This window comes from Balaenoptera musculus, chromosome 5 (genome assembly GCF_009873245.2).
Source record: "Balaenoptera musculus isolate JJ_BM4_2016_0621 chromosome 5, mBalMus1.pri.v3, whole genome shotgun sequence".
Taxonomy (NCBI): domain Eukaryota; kingdom Metazoa; phylum Chordata; class Mammalia; order Artiodactyla; family Balaenopteridae; genus Balaenoptera; species Balaenoptera musculus.
This window is the reverse complement of record NC_045789.1, coordinates 50,436,959-50,458,473: the sequence shown is the minus strand read 5'-3', so window position 1 is coordinate 50,458,473 and position 21,515 is coordinate 50,436,959. Positions and strand designations below refer to the sequence as shown.

General features: G+C 35.1%; 1 protein-coding gene across 1 annotated transcript; it reads left to right on the top strand.

The window, feature by feature from the left end:
* The first annotated feature begins 1,087 nt into the window (after positions 1–1,087).
* Positions 1,088–21,083, top strand: LOC118895671 (alpha fetoprotein). The gene is made up of 15 exons (XM_036853072.1): positions 1,088–1,265; positions 1,750–1,801; positions 2,749–2,881; positions 4,841–5,052; positions 6,132–6,264; positions 7,203–7,300; positions 10,652–10,781; positions 12,589–12,806; positions 14,392–14,524; positions 15,062–15,159; positions 15,741–15,879; positions 17,506–17,729; positions 18,854–18,986; positions 20,515–20,569; positions 20,938–21,083. The coding sequence occupies exons 1-14, from the start codon at positions 1,181–1,183 to the stop codon at positions 20,557–20,559; spliced, it is 1,833 nt and encodes a 610-aa protein (XP_036708967.1). The 5' UTR covers positions 1,088–1,180; the 3' UTR covers positions 20,560–20,569; positions 20,938–21,083.
* Positions 21,084–21,515: the final 432 nt, after the last annotated feature.

The window sequence follows — 21,515 nt, the reverse complement described above, 5'->3', positions numbered from 1 at the left end:
TCCCTTTTGTAGTCTCCGTTATTTTAAGATGAAGTGTAAACTTGATTTAAAAGGTCTTTGAGATGTGGCCCTGCTCACTTTGCCAGAAATTCCCTTTATAGAGTAAGTTTCCTCATCTTTAAACTTTGTATCTCATTGCAATTGCATTTCTTCCAGTTCCTTAAATACACTGTGCTGGCCCTCACTAGTGGGCCTTTCCACGGCTTTCTAAATTTGCTTTGGACACTTCCCTCCCTCTTTGTATGGCCCACCTTCAGTTTTTCTACTGGTCCCCACTAAGAGGTTGCTTCCTCCAGGAAGCCTACCCTGACTCCCTCCAAAGATGTCAGGTGTTCCTCTTCTTACTCTACTTATCACTGCATCTATCACACCGTGTTGTGATTGCTGATAATAGCTGTCTGTCTCTCCTGTTATATGGTAAACTCAGTGAGAACAGGGGTGGTGCCTGTTTCTTGTTGCTGATTATTTCCATCAAAGAACAGTGCCTGGTATGCAGACTTCCTCTTTTGTTGAGTGAATAAATAAAACTCCCATCTATTAAGTGCCATTCTGCAAAAGGCCCTATCCTTAGCCATTTCCACTCATTAAGTTATTTAATTTTGAAAGAATTCTGTCACTCTCATTATTTTATAGATGATGAAAATAAAGCTCAGAAAAATTAAACAACTCATCCAAAGTTATGTAGCTAATAAGTGGTAGGGCAAAAATTCAACCCTGGTCCCCAAGCCCTCATGTTGCACCATGACACTGTACTGCCCTACTGATAACATGGCAGTAATGAGTTAGTGCATTTAGTTGAATTTCATACAAAGTCTGATATCTTTTGTCTATGGCCCTGTTAACTTCTGTTGTGCAATTTAGGGAAAAGTCACCTCCTTGAATACTCTTAGTTTGAGAAGAATATTTGTTATATTTGCAAAATGGAATGAATTTGCAAGTTTTCCCCCCTTTTTCCACCCAAAAGAGGTCTGTGTCCTTGAACGTAAAACACAAATAATCCCTGTGCTGTTAATTATTAGCAAGTCATCCCATTTGGAACATAAGGAAATAAAGTAACAGATATACCAACAGAAGATTACTAGTTAACAGGCATTGCTAGAGAAGACTATAAAAGAATTTCAGCATGATTTTCAATATTCTGCCCCCATCATCATCATCAACAACGAAATAACTAGCAACCATGAAGTGGGAGGTATCAATTTTTTTAATTTTTCTACTAAATTTTAGTGAATCCAGAACAATGCAGAAAAATGTATATGGAATAGGTAAGATATTTTGTGCTTTTCTTTTGTCTTTTTCCTATATGAAAATTCTTAAATTTGCTTTTATTCATTTGCCTTGATTTATTTATCATACTTACTGTTCGACACAGAGGAAAAATATTTAATTGGTGAATATCATTAAATGAATGATAAACTTGTATAATTATAAGAGTACAAGAGTTTTACAAAATCATGGCAGTGCTTAACATTACCTCTGAATGGTTCAATGGTTCCAAGAAATTGGAAGATATAAAATCTGAATTTTAGTGTTAAGTCTACTATAAATTATTCTCATTAACTTTATTCCTTAGTTTCCTAGTTTTCTGAAGTACAAAATTAAGATGCTTGGATACATGATTCCTAATGTCCTCTCAGTTCTAAAATTGTATAGTTTTAACTTAGACACAAACATTTACATCTAACAATGATTACTTTCCTGATTGCAGTTGAAAACATCATTTCTCATGATGTTTATCTTGTTTTCCAGCTTCCATATTGGATTCTTCCCCATGTTCTGCAGAGATGAATTTAGTTGGCCTGTAAGTTTTGCTTGTATAAATGTACTTTAAATATGCAAAGCAATGAAAATTTTAGTTGGGTAATTGAATAAATTTGGATAGCCCTATGAGTTTTTAAAAGTGTGAAAGCAAACTAGACAATGCTAAGAAAAGTTATTTATGTTGAATATCAAATTGATATTGAAGAGGTTGAACTGTTACCCCATGCCTTAGATGTTAACCCCAAACTCTAGATTCCTTGTAAAGAGATGGGACAAACAAAATCAGATTTTAGAAACTGAAGAATAATGTCTGATTGATGGCAACTATATATGAATTCAGGAATTTTTCTCATCAATACCAATAGGATGACATTACTATATTCTCTATTCTGAATACTATTTAATCCTAGTAGCAAATAGTTGGAGGTAAAATGTTCTATTTTTGGTTATTTGTAGAAAGTATGTTGTTCTCTTGAATGCTGTCTTTCTGTCCCACACTTCTGAAGTTTCTAATAAGAAATTTAAAGTCGTGTGTTACAGGTACTGGTTGCACACAGAAACCTGCAAAAGCAATGCTTTGGGTCAATCCATGATCAGACCTTGATCACGCTGGTAGTAGACACAGGTAGAGGTCTAATGACCAATTCTTTGCTTAAAAAAAAAAAACAACAAAAAACTACAAAGGATATAAATACCTTCAATTATGGAGACATTGCAGCGGGTAGATGACCACAAAAGGAGGAACCACTCTTAGGGGAAATCCACTTATTTTCATTGTTAACAGATATATGTATATTTATGGGGGAAGGGGACGAGAAGAAGACAGACATTTCTTCCTGGATGGCTAAAATTTCACATACTTTTTTAGCAAAAGTCATCCCCTAAACAGGTCACAACGTAACAGACAATAAAAACAAACAAAAACTAACCTTGAGAAAAAGATTGATATGTCTGTTCCTTAAGCATTCGTATGTATTTTTGTTTCAGAGCTACCATATTCTTTGCCCAGTTTGTTCAAGAGGCCACTTACAAGGAAGTAAGTCAAATGGTGAAAGATGTATTGACTGTAATAGAGAAATCCACTGGCAGTGAGCAGCCTGCAGGGTGTTTAGAAAACCAGGTGAGTGAATAATAATAATTTTTTGAAAAAGCACTGTGATATTTGACCAAAACTCAGCATGCAGAAGAGAAGATGCAGGGACTGCATAAGAGATAAATACATTTAAATATCTCAAGACCTGTTTTATGAAAGGAGGTTTAGGTTAATTCTGATTTGCTGGAGAGAGCAGAGGAGAAAACAATGGGTGTCTATTGTAAAGAGACAATATAAGCATGGTGACTAAGAGCTAAGGTTCTGAAATCAGAGTATCTGGGTGACCATGGGCATATTACTTAACTTCATTGAGCTTTAGTTTCCTTATATATAAAGTGAGGAATAATAATAGCTTCCATTTCTGAGTTGTCATGGAGATGGATATGATAATGGTAGTAGGGGTTAATTTTTATTAAGCACACAATGTGACAGGCATTATTCTCAGGAGTGTTACATATCCATTGATAATCAAAATACTTTGTGACACGGAGCATAGCATTGATGAATCAGAATGAATGTCCAGTGAGCCAAGAGACCCTGGCTGGGGCTTATTGGTAGAATATCAGCTTTGCTTGCAAATATTAATTTATTAAATCTTTACCATAATCCTAGGAGATAGATGCTAATATTCCAGTTGGAGAAGATGAGGCACAGAGAAGTTAAACAACTTTCTTAAGGGAGCCCAGAACCAGGATTTAAATTATTTCATCTGGCTCCAGAACTAACACCCTTAGTGACTTAGTGACTTCATTATACTATACACTATAGTGAATGTGAGGTGCATAGCACAGATTAGGGTTGACAGATTTAACAAACAAACAACAACAAAATATGAAGCCCTCTTAAATTTGAATTTAAGATAAACAGTGACTACTTTTTTTTAATTATAGGATATCCTAATGTCGAAGATTAATAAATAACAGTTATTAGTGTTTATTATTATCTCAATATAGAAAAGAATTAAGAACTTTAAAATGATTAGAGCTACCAGTTCTGGGACAAAATGCCCTGAGAATCCTCTGTCATGATGGAGCTAGTGAAGTAGCCAAAAAATGATGTATCTGAAATATTGTAAAGGAGATGCCCTTTTAAAGATATAAAGTACTTTACAACTCTGAAATTGATGACTTAAATTAAAATCCCTGATAGGCATCTCTATTTTTAGCTTGAGCTGTGAAATAAGCAAAATACATTTTATATTGCAACTTTACATCCAATGAGACATCCAAGGTGAAGTTACAGATTAGTGATTTACTATTGTAAACTTAAAGGCATGATTTTTAGGTGGATTGGGAACTGGAAGTCTTAGTTAAGATTTCCAGGATTCTCTAAATATTAGCAATTATAAAAGCTAAATTAAAAGTTTCCTGAGATGAATGAAACACACGTATTCCTCAGAGTCATTCACCAGACTAGTGGTGTCATCACCTGATTTTGGTAAAGCTAAGGCAAACAAGAAGGATTTTAAACATTTGCAATGTACATTTTAAAACCTTTTTTTGTTTGATCTTAGTTCCCCAACCAGGGATTGAACCCAGGCCACAGCAGTGAAAGTGCCAAGTCCTAACCACTGGACTGCCAGGGAATTCCCTAAAACATTTTAGCTAAATCTATAATTAGACCCATTAAAAGTATTTGAAGCTATTTTTATTCAGTTTCAAAATATTTTGACTTTTATGTGAAAATAATATCCAATTTTATATCAGTGTCTCATAATAAGAATGCCAGATGGAGTATCCTCCTTTTAAGATAAAATAATTTTGTCTAATAGGCATGTGTATTATTTAAGGTTGAAAACTAAATTCCATTTTCCAAACACATAATAGAAAGCTATCCCATCAGGCTGAAACTAAATATATTGGAATTTGTAGGGGGAATTATTTTCCTAATCTACCGTTCTGATTTTAAATATTAGAAAACTTTTCATGTGTTTTACAGCATTTTTAGGTAAAGTTAGTTGTCTTTCATTAAAAATAAATCTTATAGGTATCTGCCTTTCTGGAAGAAATTTGCCATGAAAAGGAAATTCCTGAAAAGTATGGGCTTTCAGACTGCTGCAGCCAAAGTGGAAAGGAAAGACATGACTGTTTCCTAGCACACAAAAAGGCTGCTCCAGCATCCATCCCACCTTTCCAAGTTCCAGAACCTGTCACAAGTTGTAAAGCATATGAAGAAGACAGGGAGCTGTTTATGAACCGGTAAGGATCCAATTTTAAAGGTAGATAAGACCCCAGAAAGAGTACAGTACCAAACAGAATCTACAAATTCTGCAATTTGTGGCTGTATTCTAAAACATGGAGAAATAATGTTTGGTGTGGCACCTGCTGAGCTCCTGCCCTACGAGATTAGGTGAGAAACATTAAGTGTAACTTTGTCTCCACAGCACGTAGATCGATGGGTACAGACCACACAGGAGACCCACCAGTTTTTCCTTTAGTCTCTTAGATACACCTTGTTTTTTCTCTCTAATTTTAGCTTGCCCAAGAATATATTAGTGTGGCACAAAATGACTCCTTCCAGAGCCAAATATTTGGTGTTTTGTGCTCACCAAATTGCCTGAAAATAGAAAATGTTAGAGATCCAGGAATGTTTAAGGTACATAAGCATGTCTAACATTTATTGAGCACTTAGGATGTTTTAGGAACATGTGCTTGGCACGTATGATCATATTAATGCTCACAAACAGCCTATCGTCTCCTTGTCCTCTTCCTCTTCATTCCTTTTCTTCTTCCTATTTCGGAGATGAAGAAATTGAAGCTTAGTCGGTTAAGGCAATTGGATGGGAGCAGACCGCTAGTACATTCCCAAACTGGGATTTGAACCCAGATTCTCTGTTGGGGAAGCCTGTGTTTAACTCTTAATCACTTCTACCTTCCACGTTGCTGCCTAATCCAGAGAAATATAGAGCCTGCCCTTAGAACATCTCTGCTATGTTGACTGCCGGGGTGAATAATCTCGTTCTGCACTGATGAGAAAAAAGACTCCACCTTTCTCTTTTACTTAGTGGAGGTCTGGTCTTGTTGACCCCGAAACATATCTGAGTAGGCTTATTGAAAAGGATACTTACATAAGAATCATAGTCAGTGTTTTTGCCTAGTTTGTTCTTATAATAGATTTTTCCTTTTCTTGGAGGATCTTTAGCGAGGAAAATTTTGACAGCAAGTGGAAAAAAAATGACTATTTTCTGAATCTTTAAACAATTCCAGAGCCAGTTCCAAGCAGTAGCAGTCCTATTTTAATGTGTTTGCAAATCTTACCACTCCTTTTCATTTCACAGATACGTCTATGAGATAGCAAGAAGGCACCCCTTCCTATATGCACCTACAATTCTTTCTTTGGCTGCACAGTATGACAAAATAATTCCACCTTGCTGCAAAGCCGAAAATGCAGTTGAATGCTTCCAAACAAAGGTATTGTATTTGTGTGGATATCTGAACCAATAACTTCAATCTGGCTATGACTTACTAAAACCAAACAAAGTTAAAAATGGAAATATGCTTTGTGGGTAGAGTATCATTTTCAGAATAGAGCATATTTCAGCACTCTGCTATTCTTTGGGCTAAAAGAGCTGGGTTTGCTCTTTTTTTATTCATTCCTTTATCCATTCATTCAGCCAACAATCGTTTTATTATTAAGGAAGTGAGTTTGGTGGGATGAAGAAAGACAGAGGTAGAGGTGATAACATAAATGAAAGAGAGAAGAGTAAGAGGTGAAGGAAGCAAGTGAAGAAAGATGGGGCAGAAGTAGGAGGAGAAAAAGAGGAGCAGAAGAAGAGAAAAAAGGTGAACGAGAAGTATGATAAGTGCTTTATATTTATTATTTCTTTTAAACCTTAAAACAAATTTGAGGTGTAAGTGTTATTGTCATTTAACAAACAAGGAAACTTAGGTTTAGAGACGCAAATAGTTTTCTTAGGTTTTGGAGAGCTGGAACAACATCCACGATTAATTACTTGCTGCCTGAAGTCCTATAACAAAATTCCTAAGAACAGTGACTATTCCCAGAATGTCAGGCTGTGATGCAATCTTACTTTTTGTTACTGAGAAGACATTTAAGAAATTATCAGGCTTCAATTTGTTCAAAATTACAGTTGTTTATTCATTATCTCAAGTATGAAAGTTACAAGTGTTTCTGTTTCAAGATAGTTTTAATAAATCTACCTGGCATAGATGTATATAAACCCATCTAAAAGAAAGAATGAATAAAGTTCTGCAAAGATATATGGCATTTATAATTTTTAGCAAAAATTTTTAGAGTTTCATGTTTTAGTTGTATCTGTTGTTTTTCTAATTATTAGAGCCTATAAAGGAAAATACATCCTTTCTTGACACCTTGTTTTTCTATCTAGGCAGCATCAATTACAAAAGAATTAAGAGAAAGCAGCTTGTTAAATCAACACATATGTGCAGTAATGAGAAAGTTTGGACCCCGAACCTTCCGAGCCTTGTAAGTTTAAGCTCTATCTGGGGAAGAAGGTGAGATCTGCAAAACTCCCATTTTGCAGTCTGAGTTCATTTTTCACATTGTTACTGTTGTAGAGAATGAAGTTTCCTTTGATGAGAGCTAACGTGATTAGAATCATGAAATCCTAGGATTGGGAGGAACAGATCAGTCTGCTGTTTAACACTTATTAAAGTCTACATGAGATAACACTTGAGAAGACTTTGGAGATTTATGCTTTTTACCTATTCTTCTAGATACTCAAGTTCTGGACTGCAATCAATTTACACCTCATAATTATACTACACTTTTTTTTTTTTTTTTTAGAGGAGAGAAGTATTACCTTTTATTATTTTTTATGCATTAGTTCATTGAGATATATGCTTTTTGATGTGTGTTATGGTCTAAAAGAAGTGCTCAAAAATTCCAGTTTGTTTCTCTTTTCATTTGTGCTTGTTTGTATGCTTTATATCTGCAAGAGATTTTAAGGTTCTTGTGGTAACAAGTTTGCTTTCTTCCCAGTATCCGACACAATGGTTTTGATCTATGATCTCCAGATGTTATTAAACTGTTTTTTTTTTTAAGTTGATGGAATGATCTTAAGCAGATATACCACATTTTCCTAGATTCTCTACAAGGTAAATTAGCCTTCTCTAAGTATCATTTAAAATTTCTGGCTTAACAAGAAATTCTTTACATTAACTCTGCTTCCTAATCTGCTATAAAAGTCCATTATGTCAATTGTTGCTTTTTATGAAAATATTCACTTGAGGCAATAATATTAGAATCCATTGTCCAGAGGAAAACAAAATTGTAATTTCTGAAGAACTGGCATGTATTTTCCTAACTGATGAAAGCATGTAACTCACTGAAGTCTGTTTTCTTGTCCCAGCTGCTAAAAAGCTCAGAGGCAACTTTGGAATTTTTCAACTGACTGCATTAACTCTTACACTTCGCATATTTGCCTTTTCTCTTTTCCCTTGATTGTATCTATCTATCTATCTATCTATCTATCTATCTATCTATCTATCTATTTATCTAATCTATCATCTATCTATCTTTCATCTATCTAATTTATCTCTATCTCATCTATCTATCTTTGTTGTTAGGATGAGAGGAATATTTAAAAAAAAAAACAAAAATAAAAGCCCAAGCAATTGAATCAGGTAGTTCAACCTCTTCATTTTTACACATGAGTAACCCGAGGTCCAGACAGATTAAAGCAGTTTACCCAAGACCACACTACTGGTCATCAGAACCAAGTTCTTCTAGATCCTTGTCATGATTTTTCTTTCTTTTTTTTTTCATTTTATTTTATTTATTTGTTTTTATACAGCTGGTGATCCTTGTCATCATTTATTTCCATTACACCTACTTGTCTGCTATGTCAGTGATCTCTAATTGTCTGTGTCCTGACAACTGAGACTTTGAGGTCAAGTATAGGAATCAGAATTACCAGTGGTTTAGAGCTCCACTAGCCAGTATGGCAGCCACTAACCACATGGAGCTCCTGAGTATTTGAAATGTGGCTAGTGCAAGTGAGGAACTGTGTTCTAAGTGTAAAACCTGATTTCAAAGACTTAGTATGAAAAAGAAAATGTACAATATCTCATTAATAGGTTTTAATGTTATAAACAACAAAGACCTACTGTATAACACAGGAAACTATATTCAGTATCTTGTAATAACCTATAATGGAAAAGAATCTGAAAAAGAATATATATATATATATATATATTTATATATATATATATAACTGAATCACTTTGCTGCACACCTGAAACTAACACAACACTGTAAATTAACTATACTTCAATAAAAAATGGTTAAAAAATAAGTTTTAATGTTGATTACATATTGAAATGATATTATTTTTGATATATTGGGCTAAAAAACATATTATTAAAGTAAATTTAACTTGTTCCTTTTTACATTTTAATATGGTTACTAGGAAATTTTAAATTACATAACTGGTTTAAAGTACTCTTCAACTTTTATGCTGAAACATTTCTAGTCTAGAAAAACATCTGACCTGCTAATTGAAGAGTATTAAGTGCATGCATTTAAAGTTTATTTATTTGTTTGTTTGTTAAATGACACATTTAAAAATATTGTACATAGTGGAGACTTAGATTAAAGTTTTTAGTCATGGATTTAGTTCCAAGACTGACTGATTCTTCTTGGAAGAGGTCAGATTATGCTTTAACCACCCTCCAACTCTATTAGAAACTTAAAGATTGATTGATGATTTGCTTTAGTTAAATTTATCTTAGAAATACAATGTAAGTTAAGATTTTATTATAATGACATTATTTATCATTTGCTATCCATAAGTAATTAAATTTAAATGTTCTCAATTTAAAAAGAAAATCCGTCTTTATCAGTAGCAGCAACAATACCAGTTGCTCTAGGGCACAGTGGTCTCACCAAGACATCTCTTAAAATTTACATGAACTATGCAGAAGAAATAAGAATTTTTGTTTCTTACTTCCTTTTTGGGTCACACTACATGTCTTGGCATGATGACACATTTGAGTGCTCATTATGCACCACTTTCTTGTCCCGTTGATATGCACACATGCACCCTTCCCCATATTCTAAGAAGTAATTTTTTCTCCCAGGTAAAAGAATGATTATTGTTCTCATAGAATTTTCCGTTTCTTAATTGTTTATCCTTTTAAATTTTTTCCCACCCTCTCACAACAATGATCCCCAATACTCAGCCTCAGGGTTGAACAGCAAAAAGATAGATATCATTAAAATTCACAGGAAAGGTTTTAGGAAAAGATAAATCACTTCTAAACCTTTTGTAGGGCCAGATCACAGTTTATAGAGCCACTGCCTTGAAAGACTGGGCTAGAATTAACAAGACATAACACTTTTCCTTTTCTTTTTAAACAAGAACATATTGGTCTTTTATCCTTGGAGCTGTAACTATACTAATACTCTATAAAGGTTATTTAAGTTTTCTTAACATCTTTATTGTGGAGTATAATTGCTTTACGATGTTGTGTTAGCTTCTGCTGTATAACAAAGTGAATCAGCTATATGTATACACATATATCTCCTCCCTCTGGCGCCTCCCACCTACCCTTCCTATCCCACTCTCCCTATCCCACCCCTCTAGGTGGTCACAAAGCACCGAGCTGATCTCCCTGTGCTATGTGGCTGCTTCCCACCAGCTATCTATTTTACATTTGGTAGTGTATATATGTCCATGCCACTCTCTCACTTCGTCCCAGCTTACCCTTACCCCTCCCATGTCCACAAGTCCATTCCCTGCGTCTTTATTCCTGTCGTTATCTAATTTTGATAGATAACCAAGATTGATTTCTAATTCTTTTTTTTTCCCCTTAGAACTGTTACTAAACTGAGTCAAAAGTTTCCCAAAGCGAATTTTACTGAAATTCAGAAACTGGTCGTGGATGTGGCCCACGTACACGAGGAGTGCTGCAGAGGAAATGTGCTGGAGTGTCTGCAGGATGGGGTGAAGAGTCTTGCCTCCTATAAAAGAGATATTCCCACTCCCTTTTCTTTCTTTTGCTCTCATTCTAAATGGGAGAAGGGTGTCTGTCATGAGTTGGTCATAGAATGTGGAAACTAGCTGACTGAGTGAAGTTACAGACTTCTTAAGAGTAAAACTTGAATCTCTTTTGTTGACTCTGCTTTTCACTTAAGGGATGCGCTCCTCTTCCTAGACCAGTGCCCATTCATTCTTACTTCTAAAGGAGATGGTAACCTCTCTGGAGGTCTCCACACAGAATTTTGGGGGGAAAACTCTATTTTTAATATATTTGTTTTTTCATCCATTTGTGCTTTCATTTGATAAATATATATTGAATACTTTCTATGTGCTAGCCACTGTGGGGCATACCTGTGAGGAAGGCACAAGCTGGTTTCAAGAAATGTATAGTTTGATAAGAGAGATAAGACATGTGACCTCATCTTTGGTTTACTGTTATTTCCATAGGCCATCAGCACAATGCCTGGCACATGGAAGGCGCTCTATATTATATACATAGAGCTATTACATGAATACAACAAAATAATAAAAGAAACATAAAAAATAACACAAGATATTATTCTACAAGGTAAAAAGCTAGCCATCACGGAGAGGTGTGAATAAGGGCTCTAGAGGAATTAAAAACCAAAAACAAATACCCCAAAAACAGAATCCTCAAGCATGCCATAGTCAGTTGCGATTTAAGCAGTGTGGCATTGGTCTATTTCGGGCCACCCTAGGCTTCCTATTTGTTGGAGACCTGTCTATCCCCAAATTATTCCCTCTCTGGTCCCCTGTGATACACCTTCTTCTTCAAGGAGGCTTAGAATCATTGCTCCTAGATATTTCGGTGGCTTGAAACCAGGGCTGGAATATGGTTTCCAGAAGGTTGAAAGTGAGGGTAAAATGCTCCTTTCAGCCAGTCCATGGCAATTTGGCTGAGATACACTTGAAAACCAGCAAGGCTGGAAGCCAAGGCTGTAGGGGAGTCTTTGGGCCCAGGCAGAGAATCCTGGTGTCAGGAGTTGGGGAAAGTGGACTGAAGAGGCTGCCTCCAAGACAGATTTTCCTATATCATTTATTTTTCCTTTTAGAAGCATTTGCCTTCATGTTAGGAATGGTAATAAGAATGATTTTATTTTTCTTTGATGTGAGTTGTATCAGTTTTAGTTGACTATTTTACTAATTTGTATGCTCATTTTTTAAAGTTTAGTTTTTTCAATTTTTGGACTTCATAACCACCCTTTTCCATTAAAGTGAAAAAATAATTTACGTATGGTATATAAGTTGGATTTTAATGGCTGAATAATGGGTTCTAATTGTTCCTGCTGAGAATGCACAGAATTTTCAGTCCTTTGACAGGTACATGTAAGCTCGGCTTCTTTCTGGCCACTTACGTGCCTTTCATTATCTATAGACTGCCCTCTGGAGGTCATAATGGGTTACTGCAGGGTTATATAAACAGCAAGTATTTACTACCGAATTTCAATACTAATGGAAAGATATGCATCAACGTGCATGTCATTTGGTTTGAGGAGTACATTTGTCTTTTGTTTTTAAAAGCTTGCTATTAGAATAAAATAGTAGATTTTAGCTGACAACTATGAAAAGAAGAATTGAACAAACAAGGCTAGGTGGAAAGGAGTGAGGAAACGTAGAGTAGGGAGAAAGCACTAAAAGGCGAGACAAGGTAAATGTCTTCTTCCTTCCTTCTTTCCTTCCTAGGACTGGCCACGAGGTCCTGAATTAAAGAATAAATGTTTAAAACTTAGACTTTATTTTTCTATTACAGGAAAAAATTATGTCCTACATATGTTCTCAGCAAGATATTCTGTCAAGCAAAATAGCAGAATGCTGCAAATTACCCACCACACTTGAACTTGGTCATTGCATAATTCATGCAGAAAATGATGACAAACCTGAAGGCTTATCTTCAACTCTAAATAGGTTTTTAGGAGAGACAGATTTCAACCAACTTTCTTCAAGGGAAAAAGATCTCTACATGGCAAGGTAACACACTCTGTAAATGTATGTTCACACAAGTAAAAATTATGATGTGACTGACAGCTTTGTGTTGTTGAAATGGTTTCTGAACTCAGTATGTGAGGATAATGTTAGAATGTTCTAAGCCAAAATATAGTTAGGAGGAAATAACTAGGAAATAAGGAATAGGGTCTATCTTATACTGATGAGACTTTCACCACTGCTGTTATTAACTGGCTTGCTTATGAGGATGCATTTTGTTTTGTATCAGTTTCTCTGGAATCAGAAGCATTGTCATCCCTGTATGGATTACTCATGTAAAGACCACCATTGGACTTCCGAATAGGATATGGATATTTTTGTAATACGAAGGGCTCATAATTAAGAATGTGCTTTTTCATTGTGCATGTTTTAAAAACTTTTTCCCCCAATTGTAACTTAATAGATAATGCTAGATACAAGGGCTTTCATTGTAGCAGTTTATTTGCTATTTATTGAATACATGCTTTATTTTTTTAAGGAAATGAAAACACATTTAGAGACATTTGCAGTATGGTAGTTGTAATTGACAAGACATGTTCTCATTCTATTTGCCTTTAAGGGGAGCAAGCAGTTAACACATTTTACTTTATTGTACAGTGTGTATCAGTGGACACTATTAGAGGAGGGATTTGTGCAGTTATTAGGACACTATACTTAATGATCTCCAAAGGTCCTTCTAAATTTGAGTCTGCTTTTAATGTAGTAATGAAAAGAATGGTGCAATTTTCTTTTTAATATTCCTGGAGGATATTACTCTATTGTTGATTAAAATTAGACATGTACACATTGTTTGCACTGCTAAATTAAATTATGCAAACAAGAACAAAGTCCAGATTTCAGAAACCCATAATGACATTATTGGAGGAAGAACTAATACGACCTATTTCTACAACCTGGGAATACAATTAGTAAATTCAAGAATTCTCTTTAAATTTACCCATTCATACATTCTGAAGGTAACTGTTTATTTAATAGAAGCAGTTCTTCAATTGGAAAGGTTCTTTGCAGTAGAAATTTTCTCAGCCGAGAATGATCTTCCCCCAGACACTTTGTGTGGCTTCCTTCACCCAGGTTTTTCTCCTGAAAGAGCTACTCAAAGAGACTTTTCTTGACCACACACTCTAAATTGTCACCCCTTTCCTTCTTGTCTATCTTCCTTTATTTCTCTTCTTTGATTTATCACTACCTAAGATTGGATGACCTATTTCTTATTTGTTTCTGTCTCCTTATAATGCCTGCTTTTGAGAGGTCAGACATTTTATCTTATACATTATTGAAGCCTTACTGCTTAAAGAAATTGTTTGCACAGACTTGGCAGTGGAAAAATATTTGTTGTATGGATAGATTTCACATCCATAATTGAAAGTGAATAGTGCAAAAGAAAACAAAATACCATTTTAGAACAATTTGAGGGATTATAATTTTTATTAATAGCTTTGCCATCATATAGTTGAAATAATATTTGATTTCTAGGTTTATTTATTTGCATTCTAACTTCTGCATGCCATATAACACAGGAATAATTTGTCTCTTAATTCCAATAACATGATTTTTTTCATACATATTTCAGATTTACTTATGAATATTCAAGAAGACATACTAAGCTTGCTGTCCCAATAATTCTAAGAGTTGCTAAAGGATATCAGGAGTTATTGGAGAAATGTTCCCAGTCTGAAAACCCTCCTGAATGCCAGGATAAAGGGGTAAAATGCTCTAGTTTTTTAAGGAAAATCTGGAAAACTAGATGGATATCATGCATTAAAAGTGCTGTTTGTTTGAAAACATCTGGTTACTAATGAGCAGTTAGTTATGTCTACTAACTAGCTATCTAGCTATTAAGTAGTGATTAACTAGTAGTCAACAACTATTGGCTTATTTTAGAAATAAGAATGTTTTAACCAAAAGTTCTTTGATGCACAGAATAAAAATAATATTCATTTTTGAATAGCTCCACTCCAGAAAGGCAAGAATCTTGTACAGAAAGAATTGTAACTTTTTACCCAAAGTTTGAGTTCTGCCATCAAATAACTTGGTGATTCACAAAGTTTTAAACTTAATCTCCCTAAAGTTCATTTGCCTTAATTCTCACAATTCATCTTTAATATTAAAAAACCCTCTAAAAGTGGTTTCTCTAAGATTGGTATCATAATAGAATAAACTATTACTGGCCAATTTTTACATACAAAGTTATGTGTGCAGAAAGAGAAAAAAAATGTATGTAATAATGCTTGTATTTTCAGGAAGAAGAGTTAGAGAAATATATCCAGGAGAGCCAAGCGCTGGCAAAGCGAAGCTGCGGCCTCTTCCAGAAATTAGGAGAATATTACTTACAAAATGCGTATGCTTTTTTAAACAGTATTTTGAGTGATTTAAGATCATTAACTAGTGAGGGAAAGACCCATCTAAATTAATCACCCATGGCTACCCTAATTCCAGCCCCTGTGTTGTACTGGAGGTCTTGTAATCTGATCACCCAGTTTCCAGTTCCAGAAGGTGGCCTTCCCCAGTTCTCTCTCTTTAGGAGCAACAGATGGCCTGTGAAGGCTGATCTGTGGTACTGGCTTTGGGTTCCCCAAACCGTGCAGAGTTTTGCAGTAAAGATACCCATTCTGTCATAGCCTGTCGTAGTTAAAGCACCAAAAGATCAAAGTGCGTATCGAGGAAACTTCTGAGGTTGGGAATAGGACTCAGCCTGCTGCCCAGTGTTTACTTTCCTGTTGTGATATGTTGGTGTAAGAAGAGGGTAGGGAATGCTTATCAGAGTAAATGCACCTCCAGCGTTGGTCCAGGTACCATGTGGGTGAAACAAATGAGCTGATTTCATGTCCCCTGATGCCAAAAGAGGGTCTTTGAGAAGGAATGAGGGTCCAGAGACTCGTGAAGGACTCAGCAAGATTTGGTGAAAAATGCTTCTTTCAGGTTTCTTGTTGCTTACACAAAGAAGGCCCCTCAGCTGACCCCAGCTGAGCTGATGACCTTGACCAGAAAAATGGCGACCGCGGGAGCCACTTGTTGCCATCTCAGTGAGGACAAACAATTGGCCTGTGGTGAGGGAGCGGTGAGTGTTTTGTTTAGTCCCATCCTGTTTCTGCCCTGTTGGGCTTGAAATAGCCTTATAATTCCCATTTAGGGGAAATGGGAAAAACCAGTGTGGAGATGGCTTTCCTGGACTTGTTGGATTAGTTGCAGTTGAAGGGGTGTAAGAACTCGGCTCTGAGTGGTTGGCATGTGGGCAAGCTTCCTGTCCTTCTAGAATGGCTGGTAGAAGTGCAGTGAGTTTATTCAACAAACAAGCAAGCTTTATGTACAGGGGAGATAGAAAGACTGACACGTCACTCAATTCATGATTTCACCAAATACCTACTTTAATGTTAAAACAGAAAAAGCTTCAACTTTGACAGATTAAAATTTGCTATTTTGTTTTTAGCCATGCCTATGTTTTTGTCTTTTATAGTTTAATTTTTTATGATGATATTAGGGACAATTTATTCCCCTTGACAGGGTACAGGGTACAGAACAGGTAAGTCCCACGTTCTGAATAGTAAAATGATTTTCCAGTTGGTAATGCCAATAATCTTCTTAATGTCACTAGTGTCATACATATGATTACAGGTTGAATTTTTTAAATTATTTTTTCCCTTGAAGTCACAATTGTGAATAAAATTGTGTATCTTTTTTTTTCACTTTTCCTCTTTTTGATGATGGGGAGTCATTTGCTAATCAGTCTTCATGTCCTGGAATTTTTTGTCAAAGGTTAGAAGTGAAAAGAAAATTTCCTGTGAGTAAGCAACATCTTTGTCATTTATTGAATCCCACATGTTGGGAGGATGCAGGGGTACAGGATGGTGTAATGGTTCAGGAGTATAGGTTCTGGGGGCCTCCTGCCTACACTCCTATCCCACTGTCACCACTTGTGAGTCTTGTCACACTGGGAAAGCTAGTTATCTCACTAAGCTTGAGAATTTTCATCTGACATTTGAGAATAAAGTTAGGATGGCTGTCTTAAATGAGGTAATCATGTGACTCCCTCAGTACTAGCCTGATACATAGTATGCACACAAAATACGTTGGCCCTTATTACAAGTTATCATTAGGAGTTTAAGAAATATCTCTGAAGTGTGGAAGGTAGGCGAATTCTACATTAGGAAATCCTTAAGGACACACAGACTCACACACACACACACACATCTTATTTCTTTACAATTAGGACTACATATTAGCTGTATGTATGTATGTATGTATGTATGTACATATGTGAAAGGGTTAGGTTTGTGCTATTCTTACCTTCAGAAAGTGATTCTCTGAATCCCAAAAATAAAATGGAAAGCTCAGCTAAATATACATGGAAAATGTAGGCCATGTATTGATTTCAGAGATTTTTCCCCTTCAGAAGTATGTATGTAACTGAAAATGTGTTTCAAATCGCTGACACAAATAGCTGAAGTGGCTGTCTTCAACATCACTTGTGGAACATTGGTCACTAAATGCTGAAGTTTATCCCAAACAAATGGGTAAATAAGAATCTATAATATGGCAGCACATGATCCCTACACAGACAGCAAATTTTCCCGTAAATTAATTATAAGTTACTGGGCATTAAACACTATTGCAACAATTTTCCTGAATCAATTCTATGGCTGATGCTCCATCTCCTTGCTTTCTTCTTTCTCATCCTCCTAATTAGGCTGACCTTATTATTGGACTGTTATGCATCAGACATGAAGAGACTCCTGTAAACCCTGGCGTTGGCCAGTGCTGCACCTCTTCCTACGCCAACAGGAGGCCGTGTTTCAGCAGCTTGGTGGTGGATGAGACATACGTTTCTCCGCCATTCTCTGACGACAAGTTCATCTTCCATAGGGATCTGTGCCAAGCTCAGGGTGTAGCACTGCAAACAATGAAACAACAGTAAGAAATGGGTATTTGCTAGCATGGAGAAGACTGACAACACTAAATAGCGGTTGAGATTTCTACTTCACACACTCAACACCCTTGGGCTCACCAGGAGAAGATTATTACTCCAAAGCACTTAAAGTGACTTTCAGAATAGTCTTGTCTCAGAGTCTTCATAGCCTCTAGTCTGGAAAAATTCACTGGGGCAGATAATTTCCTGTTTGTAAAAATAGTCTCCTTTTAAACTATTGTTGTGATGCATCTTGGGATCGAGGGAAAAGGAACAATCTATTTCAGGTAATTAAGGTATATCTTTGCAGTAAGTCTTGGGTACTTCCATTCCAAGCACTGAAGAAACACCTTTGAATTTTTTTCCACACTGTTTACTCTTTGAAGAGAATAACCATAACATTTAACTCAACCATGCAATATGGGTGTTATGAAGTGGAATACACATTTCAGTTCATTGTGGGAGGCATTCTGTAATGATGATAGTAATGCAAGTCAATGTAACTCATGTTCTCCAAATTCCCATGCATTTTCATACTCCCATACTTTGTAAAAGGTCTTCCTTCATTTTGGAAAACTTGTTCATCCCTTTTTTCTCTGTCACAATCTGAGGCATGTTTCTAGGTACAGTATGAATGCCGCCTGGCAAGCCTCCCCTATTCCCTGGGTCAACATTAATTCCAGCCTGAATGTATTGCCAAATGAGTATTACAGGCAATTAGGACAGATGGTGCTCAGGTTAGGGGTGTGATAATTGTGAATGACAAGGGTTTGGAAGTTGGAGCCTTTGAGTATGGATAAGACATATTTTAGAAGAGAGAACTGGAAAGAATATTTTAGGCAAGTAAGAAAAAGACTATTTCACTACATATAAGGTGGAACTGTGAAATAGTGTTTCATCTATAACCTGCACAAGTCCAGACCAATGGAACACTTAGCATGTTTCTTGCCTCAGTCTTTCTAATAAAGTATTAGACAAGATATATGTGGTGAGTCTGGTAATGGGTTAATGGAATGAGGGTTTAGGGTAAGGGTTGCCAGGGCTCTGAAAGTTCTCTCCTAGGAAGGCTTTAGAAAAATATCATTGCATAGCAGACTTCTCTTTTATATTGTTTTGTTTTAAATCATAGATTTCTCATTAACCTTGTGAAGCAAAAGCCACAAATCACAGAGGAACAACTTGAGGCTGTCATTGCAGATTTCTCTGGCCTCCTGGAAAAGTGCTGCCAAGGCCAAGGGCAGGAAGTTTGCTTTGAGGAAGAGGTATGTGCAGCTCATGTTTACACTCAGAATACTTGGTATGGAATTTTTTGTAACGAATAATGAAAAGAGTATCCCACTAATTTATAATTTTAAAATAATGCCAGAAATATTTATATTTAATTTAGAAATTGATTGAAGGACTTTATAATATTTAAAAATAATCACAGTTTTCTCACTAAATATTAGGAGAAGTGTAATTTTAGAGTATATTATGAGAATTAGTAATTTTGATTTATTTTCTAGTGGAGAAAACTGTAAAGTGAATATATAATTAACTGATGATAATTTAGACAGCTTCTGGCTTAAAATTTATCAACTGAGCTAAATGGATTAAAAGGATTTAATAGCAAATGAATTGTGCACATAGGATATTGGGGGAATATTTATAGAAAATATATTGAACTCAGGAACAAGCCTTTGAAAATTAACAGAGTAGTAATTAGGTATTATCTTAATATAATTATTTAGCAATTTTAGCTGGATTTGTAAATTGACTACATTTTGTAAGCCTCTAGTTTGTATTACTAAATATATTTGAATACAACATCATTGTATTTTAAAAAGATATTCTATAATTCAGCCATTTTGCCAATTTTATTTGACTATCTCATGATGTAGAAGCTTAGATGTTTTGTTATTTGATAATATTTAGAAATGTTGAGTTTTTCAATAGATAATATAATTACATGGGTTTCTGTGTACTTATTAGTATGTGTCTGTTTTTGGTAGGAGGGGGTGGGACACAGATAATGAAATGAGATAAAACAAAACTGATAAAATAGATTTTATGTAAACCATTTCTGTTAAATATGATACAAAAAGATTAATGTCCTCTGTTTTGAGAACACGTTCATTTACACGCAGAGAACATGAACAAATAGTAGCATAGCAGTATTTTCTCTGCAAACCTTTTAATTTCTGTGACTGATTTGTAGAGAAAGCGGAGAGATGGGATGAAGCTTTGTAAGAGTTTGGAGATTGGTATAGGAAAAACAATACCTCCTGTTGATAAGAATGGAGTTGTTTTCCTTCTGCCTTCTATTGTCCTAGCTTGTTGACATCAGAGTTGTATATCTTTATTTTTAACTTGGTTAATCTATAAACCAATGAATTCACCCCTAGCTAGTGGAGAGTTAACTGTACGACTGGCACAGTGGTCTACTTTTTTATCTGATGATTCTTATTGACTGATTTATTTTATTTTTATTTTTTTCTTTTTTAAATTGAAGTAGAGTAGATGTACAATATTATATGTTACAGGTCTATAATATAGTGATTCACAAGTTTTTAAAGATTATACTCTATTTATAGTTATTATGAAATATTGCCTGCATTCTCTGTTGTACAATATATCCTTGTAGCTTATTTTATACCTAATAGTTTGTACCTCTTGCTCCCCTACCTCTATATTACCCCTCCCCCCTTCCCTCTCCCCACTGGTAGCCACTAGTTTGTTCTCTATATCTGTGAGTCTGCTTTTTTTTTTTTTATATTCACTAGTTTGTTGATGATTCTTTTTAATTTGCAGGGTCCAGCGCTGATTTCAAAAACTCGTGCTGCTTTGGGAGTTTAAATTACTTCAGGTAACAAAAAATTCAGATAAGGCTAACTATAATGTTGATTCTCCCCAAATATTGATCCATAGTTAAATACATCCTAAGAGCTAACATTAAATACTTTTCTTAAAAATAAATGCAATTCAGTAAAAAAAAAAAACTTATTTAAAAACCCTGGAACAAAATAACGTCCACAATGTTAAATTAGTGATTCAACTAACTCAAAATTCTTTAAGGTTATTTCAAAAGCTTCAGAGAATGTCATTAGAAGGCCTTCCTATCAGTTTATCTGATATAGATCTGATATATGTATATATATGATATAAAATAATAAAACCAGTTACACCCTGCATCTATTAATTTAATTAGTACTTGTATTTTTGTTCTTGTTACAGGGGGAAGAGAAAAGACCAAAAGTCTTTATTGTTTGGTGTGAACTTTTCCCTTTAATTCTAACTGATTTGTGCTTTTTGTGAATTAAAGAAACGATGAAGACTTTTATGTGAAATTTCCCTATCATAAAAATAAAGTATCTCCAAATATTTCTTTTTTCCTAGTCTGCTTATTTATGAACACTTATAAATAAATAATTTCTTTAAATAGTTTTGTATACCATTGTCTGAAGCAGATTCTGGTCACAAAGCACTGAATATTGGTTACTGTAGGAGATTAAAGCCCCTCAAGGATGGATTTATGACATTGAAGGCTACATTACGTGGTGAACTAAAAACATGTTCCCAAGTGAAGCACTTTTTGGTGCTTCTAGGGCACACTGTTCATTAAATGATCATTTAAGTATTCTAACAGATAAGTTGGAGATGAGAAAAGAAATTATTATGTTTTGATAGGATCCATCAAGAATGATGTTACTCAAAATTTAACATCTACTTTTTTCTTAGTCTTGTTCATAAACCTTTTAAAACATAAATGTTAACTGTACTGTAGTTGTTTTGATTGAATATAGTTAACATTT

Excerpts from the sequence above, each read along its gene's own strand:
- LOC118895671 (XM_036853072.1), top strand. The coding sequence starts at position 1,181 with ATGAAGTGGGAGGTATCAATTTTTTTAATTTTTCTACTAAATTTTAGT. Across the intron at positions 12,807-14,391 it reads AAAGATCTCTACATGGCAAG|ATTTACTTATGAATATTCAA; the intron begins GTAACACACTCT and ends TACATATTTCAG. Across the intron at positions 17,730-18,853 it reads CTGCAAACAATGAAACAACA|ATTTCTCATTAACCTTGTGA; the intron begins GTAAGAAATGGG and ends TTTAAATCATAG.